This window comes from Penaeus vannamei, chromosome 8, assembly GCF_042767895.1.
Source record: "Penaeus vannamei isolate JL-2024 chromosome 8, ASM4276789v1, whole genome shotgun sequence".
Taxonomy (NCBI): Eukaryota; Metazoa; Arthropoda; class Malacostraca; order Decapoda; family Penaeidae; genus Penaeus; species Penaeus vannamei.
This window is the reverse complement of record NC_091556.1, coordinates 43,117,228-43,125,392: the sequence shown is the minus strand read 5'-3', so window position 1 is coordinate 43,125,392 and position 8,165 is coordinate 43,117,228. Positions and strand designations below refer to the sequence as shown.

General features: G+C 52.0%; 1 protein-coding gene across 1 annotated transcript in view; it reads left to right on the top strand.

The window, feature by feature from the left end:
• The first annotated feature begins 242 nt into the window (after positions 1 to 242).
• The window catches only part of ci (cubitus interruptus), a 404,515-nt gene continuing 396,592 nt past the window's right edge, over positions 243 to 8,165 (top strand). The window contains exon 1 of the mRNA XM_070124718.1: positions 243 to 306. Coding sequence (XP_069980819.1) covers positions 288 to 306 — 19 coding nt within the window. The 5' untranslated portion in view covers positions 243 to 287. The remainder of the gene's footprint in view (positions 307 to 8,165) is intronic.

Sequence of the window (8,165 nt, the reverse complement as noted above, 5' to 3'; positions counted from 1 at the left end):
CACAACCACACACACACACAACACACATACACACTTAAATATACATAAATAGATATATAGATATGTAAATAGGCCTTTCGATAGATAGCTGTAATCATAGATAGAGATATATCTAGAGAGATAGTTAGATGTAGATACAGATATAGATATAGATATAGATAGATAGAAGTACAAATGTCTTGATTTTGATTCACTAAGATGGATATATATTTTATATTTATTTTTATTATTTTTTTTCCACAGGATCCCGGACTATCGTTCTTTGAGACGACAGCATCTACCTCAGAATGGATCCAACACAGTATGGTAAGTACCCCCCTCCCCCCTCCATTCCCCTCCCCCCTCCATCCCCCTCCCCCGCCCCCCTCCACCCTCCATCCCCCTGCCCCGCCGCCCACCGCCCTCCATCCCCCATCCCCGCCCCCTGCCCCTCCACCTCCCCATCCCCCCGCCTCCACTCCCTCCATCCCCATCCCGCCGCCCCCGCCCCCTCCATCCCCATCCCATCCCGCCTCCACTCCCCTCCATCCCCATCCCTCGCCGCCCCCCTCCCCCGCCGTCCACCGCCCCCGCCCCCTACCCTACTCCCCCTTTCGCTTCGCAAAGTCATATCATCACTTTTTTTTTATCCGATGAGTATCATGTACCTCTTATCAATCGATCTTATCTATCTCGGTTCGGGCTTTTGTTACCTTGGGAGACGTCTGCATGGGGGGGGGGGCGGGGGGAATACCTCTGAAAATCGGGTCCGGTATTGAGATCATGACAGGAACAATTATGGCATGTCGATCACCGGTCATGCACGCAGGGACCGGTAGCATGGAGGAAGCCCTGGTAGCTCGGAGGTCCCGGTAGCATAGAGGGGGGGGGCGGTAGCACAGAAGGTTCAGCTGGTAGCATAGAGTTCGGTAGCATAGAGGGGGCCCGGTAGCATAGAGGACCCGGTAACATGCAGGGCCCAGTAGCATAGAGTTCGGTAGCATAGTGGACCCGGCACCTTAGAGAACCCGACAGCATGCAGGGCCCGGTAGCATAGTTGGCCCGGTAGCTCGAAGGGTCCGGTAGCATAGAGGGCCCGGCAGCTTAGAGGGCCCGCCAGCATAAAGAAACTGTAGCATAGAGCGCCCGACAGCATGGAGGGCCAGCTAGCATCGAGCGCCCGATAACATGGAGCGCCCGACAGCATAGAGCGCCCGGTAACATAGAGCGCCCGATAACATGGAGCGCCCGACAGCATAGAGCGCCCGATAACATGGAGCGCCCGACAGCATAGAGCGCCCGATAACATGGAGCGCCCGACAGCATAGAGCGCCCGATAACATAGAGCGCCCGACAGCATGGAGGGCCAGCTAGCATCGAGCGCCCGATAACATGGAGCGCCCGACAGCATAGAGCGCCCGATAACATAGAGCGCCCGACAGCATGGAGGGCCCGACAGCATAGAGCGCCCGATAACATAGAGCGCCCGACAGCATGGAGGGCCCGCTAGCATCGAGGGCCCAGTAGGCAGCACAGAGAACCCGGTAAGCAGCGCCCGGTAGCTTCACGGAGACAATAATCCGGTTAAGAATGCGAGCGCCGAATACCCGGATTAAGCACAAAGCGCGTGCCGCCCCAAGCCGGTCGTCGGGACTCGTCTTGGCCTCGGATATCGGTTAGTTTCGCCGGATGTTGAGTCAGCGACGAAGAAAAGGAAGGCGCATGCATATACGTCTGCGCATGCGTGCGTATCTGCGTGGATAAAAGAGCGCCCTTTGCGTCGCGCTTGTCGAGGTCTTACACGCGCACACGCACACGCATACGCACACGCACACGCACACGCACACGCACACGCACACGCACACGCACACGCACACGCACACGCACACACACACACACACACACACACACACACACACACACACACACACACACACACACACACACACACACGTACACACACTCAGTCAACATCGGGTCTCCAATAACAAATGATAGTCGGCTCTTGAAGAAGAAAAAAAAAAAAAAAAAAAAAAAAAAAAAATGAATCCCTTAATGCGATCTCCTTTTCCTCTTTAAGAAACAGGTTCCTTCGCGTTTTATAGGGATCATCAGCGGGGAGGGGGAAGGGGGGGGAGGAGGGGAAGGGAGGGGGAAGGAGGAGGGGGGGGAGGTCCTAAGGAAGAGGCGGCCGGAACGAGGAGCGGAAAAAAAGCGGGGGAGGAGGGGGAGGAGGAGGGGGGAGGGGGGAAGGAGGTCCTAAGGAAGAGGCGGCCGGAACGAGGAGCGGAAAAAAAGCCTTCCTTTTCTTGCCTTCCTCTTCATCCCGAGTGTAAACATTGGCCGCTGGGAATCCCTTTACACGCTCGCGCTATCAACGTCTTCATCAAACGTCTCGGAGGATCGCTCTGCTTCCTCTTCTGCTTCTTCTTCTTCTGCTTTTTTTCTTCTGCTTATTCTGCTTATTCTTTTTCTCTTTTTCCTTCTTTTTCTTCTTTCTCTTTATTTTTTTCCTTCTTTTCCTTCTTCCTTTTCCTTCTTCTTCTTCTTTTTCTTCTTCTTCTTCTTCTTCTTCTTCTTCTTCTTCTTCTTCTTCTTCTTCTTCTTCTTCTTCTTCTTCTTCTTCTCCTCCTCCTCCTCCTCCTTTTCCTCCTTCTTCTTTTTCTTTTTCTTCTTCTTTTCCCTCGACTTCCTTTTCTTCTCCTCTTTCTTCTTCATCATCATTATCATCATCATCTTCGAGTGGTAGAGTGATGGTCCTCTTACGGTAGATGGGATTAGGTAGAATGGTAGCTTATCTCTTGGTAGAAATGGTGGTTCTCTTGAAGTGGACGCTGTTTGGTAGATTTTAGTTGGTAGCTTCTTGTGGTAGATGAATTTTGGTGTTTGGTTGGTAATTTGTTATTTGTAATTTGTAAGTGGTGTTGGTAGAATGGTAGTTTGTCGCGTGGTAGAAGCGATGATTCCCTCGTAGTAGATGTTGTGTTGGTAGAATGGTAGTTTCTCCCGGTTCCCTTGAAGTAGATGTGTTATGGTTGGATGGTAGTTGGCACAGTCGCTTCTCTCGTCTTCTTCCTTGGGTAGTAGAAGCGATAGTCCCCTTGTGGTAGATAGGTTTTGACAGATAGCAATTGGTAGTTTCTCTTTGACTTCTCTTTCTTCATTGTTTCTGGTAATTGATAGGTATGGTAGATAGTAGTTAGTGGAAACAATAGTTCTCTAGTAGTACATGGTAGAGACGATGGTTCTCTAGTGTTGACAGATAAATGGTTCTATTGCGGTATGATGAATAGGCTTTTTGAGGTAAATGATAGATATAACTATCTTTTTTCCATGGTAGAGGTTATGGTTCTCTTCTGGTAGACGGTAGATGGGTTTATTGTGAGTGATAATAACTTGAGGTAAATGATAGATATAAAAAAAAAAATCCATGGTAGAGGTTATGGTTTTCATCTGGTAGACGGTAGATGGGTTTATTGTGAGTGATAATAACGAGGTAAGTGGTAGATATGAAAAAAAAATCCATGGTAGAGGCTATGGTTTTCATCTGGTAGACGGTAGATGGGTTTATTGTGAGTGATAATAACGAGGTAAGTGGTAGATATAAAAAAAAAATCCATGGTAAGGGCTATGGTTTTCATCTGGTAGACGGTAGATGGGTTTCTTGTGAGTGGTAGTGACTATGTGAACTAGAACTTGTTAATGGTGTATTTCGATAGCTCTTATGCATAGGAGGAACTGAGGTGTAATTGGTTTGGCAGTGGATAGACGGGGGGGGGGGGGAGGGACTACAATAATATATTTAATATTTTTTGGTTGCTGTATCTAGATGTGGATTCTGTAACGGTTTAACTGGTATCTGGATCGTCTTTGACATTGGAAATATCAGGGCTTTTTTGTTTGTTTGTTTTTTTTCCAATGAAGAATTAATTTTGTCTTGCATATTTTATCATTTCGAAGAAGTTTTCAACCGCCATACAAATAACGGCTGAGCAGTCTTATCGCAGTGAAAAGCAGAGGAGAAGAGGATCATAAAATGGCAACTCAAAAGCAGAGTAATTCCAGCAGCATTACAATAAAATTTAATACCCTTTAAGGAACAAAAAAAAAAAAAAATCTCGGGCAATGGTTAAGAGGAACCCAACACACGCTCACACACAACACGGACGTCAGGAGTGTCAGCGGCTGACGGTGACAAGCTGACAGAGTTGTTTCGACAGATTGCCCATAATGCTCGAATCATGTGACAATAGGTACGGTGGGTCGGTTCAGAGAGAGGATTGGGGTGGGGGAGGGCGTCGGGGAGAAGAATGGGGGATGGTGGGGGGAGGGGTAGATGGGAGGAAGATGGGACAAACGAAGCGGGGGAAGCGTAGAGAGAAACAAGTATTTAAGTAAATGCGGGAAAGTGAGAGAGAGAAAAAAATAAATATCTTATAGAAATAGCGAATGAGATTGTGAGACACCCAAAATTCCCCTCAAAATAAAAATAAATAAATAGAAAATATAAAAAAAAGTACTGGAAGCGAAGACGAGAAAGAGAAGGCTCTGGAGCACCTCCTAACCCCCCCTACACCCCACCCTCCCATCCCCCTGACACCGCTGACATTACTGACACCAGCGGGGCTGATACGGCGGCTGACCACGAGGGGGGGGGGATCCCAGGGTGGTGAATGGGGAGAGGATGACGCCAATAAGGGGATTTAGTCGAGAGGGGACACCCAACCCGCCGCCAACCCGGATTAAGGGGGGGTAGGGGTGTGGGGCGATGGGGAGAGAAGGGGGGGTGAAAGGGGGACGTGGAGGGTAGAGGAGAAGGGGGTGAAAGGGGGACGTGGAGGGTAGAGGAGAAGGAGAAGGGGGGGAAGGGAAGAGGAAGGGGAGGGAAAAGGGGGAAGTGGGGGAAGGGGACGATAGGGGAGGGGAGGTGAAAGGGGAAGTAGGGGAAAGGGAAAGAAGGGGGAGGGACGATAAAGGAGGGGAGGGGGAGGTGAAAGGGGAAGATAGGGGGAAGGGAGAAGAGGGGAAGAGGACGACAGGAAAAGATGGGGAAGGGGAGGTGAAAGTTGACGTATGGGGGAAGGAGGGGAGGAAGGGGACAGCGAAGTAAAGAAGGGGAAGGGGAACAGGAGGAAAGAAACGGAAGGGACACGGCCGGGGTAAAGGGCAGGGAAGGGGAAGGGGAAAGGTAAGAATCAAGGAAGAAGTAAGGGCAGGGGAAGGGAGGAGGGAGAGGGAAGTGTCCTAGGTGGGGGGGGAGGGGCAAGAGGGGAATAAGCTTGAGGGAAAGGATTGGGAAGGAGATAAGGGAGGGAGGGATAGAAGAAAAAGACGAAGAAGAGGGATAGGGATGGAGGAGAAGCAAGGAGACAGGGAGGAGCCGAGGTAGGGGGAAGGAAGTGAGAAGTGAACAAGAGGAAGGAAGGATACGAGAAGAGGGAAGGGGGAAGGGAGGGGACAAAGGAGGGAGAAAGAGGAAATCGGAAAATTCTGACGGAAGGAGGGAACGGAAAGAATAAGAATAGCCATGAATAAAAGAAAGCGATAAGAAGGCGAGAGAAGAACAGGTGAGAGAGCAAGAAGAGAAACAGGAAAGAGGACAAATAAAGAATATCAGGAAAGAGAACGAGAGACGAGGAAGAAGAGACGGGGCGAAGGAATGGGAAGCGAAAAGGGGGGAGTTGGGAATATAAAAAAAAAGGGGGGGAGGGGGTAGGGGCAAGGAGAGCGACTTATGGAAACTCTTCCTCTTTCTCTTCCTCCTTTCTCTTCCTCCTCCGTGCGATGGCGAGAGAGATTACCATGATGAACGTGGGAAAGTTCCTGTGAAGAGAGTTGCTTAGAGAGACAGATAGGTGTGTGTGTGTGGGGGGGAGGGGAGGGAGGGAGGGAGGGAGGGAGAGAGAGAGAGAGAGAGAGAGAGAGAGAGAGAGAGAGAGGGAGGGAGGAGAGAGAGAGAGAGAGAGAGAAAGAGAGAAAGAGAGAGAGAGAGAGAGGAGAGAATGAGAGGGAGGGAGGGAGAAAGAGACAGACAGACAGACAGAAAGGTGTGTGTGTGGGGGAGAGAGAGAGAGAGAGAGAGAGAGAGAGGAAGAAGAAAGAAAAGGAGAGAGATGGTGGGAAGCAAAGGCGGAAAGAGAGAGAGAGAGGCAGAGACAGACATAGAAAAAGAGAAGAAATTGACAGAGAGACAAAGAAAGAGAAAGAGAGAGAGACAGAGATCGAGTAAGACAGACAGCCAGACAGACAGAGACAGAAACACAAACAGAAACAAACAGATGCAGAGAAAATCGAGAAATAGAGAGAAATAAAAAAAAAATACCCCGAAATGCAGAAAATATTATTATGGTGATTTCAATGCAGCCAAAGTACTGATCACTCCCCTGGTTTATTTGCACAAAGGTACATTTAGTCTCCGTTTTCCCCGTAGCGTAATTAGCGATGCACAGGCGATAAGGGGGAAAGAGAAAGAGGAATTAGAGAGATAAAGGCCGAGAGGTAGGGATAACGGGAGAGAAGGAGGAATTAGAGAGACAGAGACCGAGAAAGACGGAAGACCCGATAGCCAACAGTACTCTGGACTGTTGAGCGAATGAGGGAGAGGGAGAGAGAGAGAGAGAGAAGAAGAGAGAGAGAGCGAGAGAGAGAGAGAGAGAGCGAGAGAGAGAAATAGAGAGAGAGAGAACGAGAAATGGAGAACAAAAATAGAAAGAGAGAGAGAGCAAAAAGAAATCGAAAAAAATAGAGAAAGGACAGGGAGAGAAATGGAGAGAGAGAGAGAGAGAGGGAGACAGAGACAGAGACAGACAAACACAGACAGAGAGCCAGAGACAACATCCGAGCCCTTGCGTGGCCAGTGGGTGTGGGTTGGGGAGAGGGGAAGGTAAGGGAATATACATGGGGGAATAAGGGCAAGGAAAGCGTGGGGATTAGTGCAGGAGTTGGGGGAGGAGTCGTGGGGTTTGGGGTTCAGAAAGGAGGGGGGGGGGTGGAGGGGACTCCTGCAGAAGGGCCGTCCTGAAGGAGGACCTCCCCGCCCTCCCACGACACGCCCGTAACTGTAACAGGAGGACCTCACGGGGGCGGCGGCGGCAGCGAGCGTCCTTATATTAAAATGTCATTGACTCCGGGGGGATGAGTTATATTATTCAGGCACGGCCATTTGCACCATCACTCACTGCATCTCATTTGAATGTCAGAAATAACCAAATGAGATGTAAAATACAGGTAATGGCTCACTAGACCCCGGTTGTCTCGCGGGGACGAGGGCGGTCGCGGGCGGGCCTCTCGCTACCGCCTCCACGCCCGCGCCTCCGCTCCTCCCGGTGGGCGGCCCGACTCGAGGCCAGGGGTGCCGCGGTGCCAGGGACGAGGGTGGCACTCGGAGGAAGGCCCGGGGGAGTGCCGGGGCGACGCGAGGGGGGCGGGGTTGCTCTAAAGGGGTCTCGCCGGCTGCACCCCAGGCCAGGCTCATTCGCAAGAGGCCATCAAGGCAGCCATGATTGCGGACACAAAATGTAGTCGTAAAGACCATCCCTGCGGTGATCGGCCCCACACGTCTCCCTCGCGCTGGGGAGACGAGGGCCGCGCGAGCTCCGGCCTCCCCGCCCCCCTCCCTCCCCCTTGCCCCCCTCGCCTCTCTGCCCCCTCCCCTCGCCCCCCTCGCCCACCTCCCTCCCCTTGCCCCCCTCGCCTCTCTGCCCCCTCCCCTCGCCCCCTCAAACACCTCCCTCCCCCTTGCCCCCTCGCCTCTCTGCCCTCTCCCCTCGCCCCCTCAACACTCCTCCCCCTTGCCTCCCTCGCCTCTCTGCCCCCTCCCCTCGGCCCTCAAACACCTCCTCCCCTTGCACCCCCTCGCCTCTCTGCCCCCTCCCCTCGCCTCCTATCTGTCTCCTCGCCCCTCTGCCCCCTCCCCTCGTTCCTCTTCATTCTCTCTCTCTCCTCCCTCCTTCCCCATCGTTTCCCCTCATTCTCCCTCTTTCACCCTTCCCTTCTCCTCTCGCCCTCCTTCCCTCTCCCTCCTTCCCCACCTCCAGCGCCTCCCCTCTCCCTCTTCCACCTTTCCCTCGCTTCCCCTCTCCTTCCTCTCCTCCTCCCCTCCCTCGCCTCCCCTCTCCCTCCTCCACCCTCCCCTCGCTTCCCCTCTCCCTCCTCCCTCCCCTCCACTCGCTTCCCCTCTCCCTCTC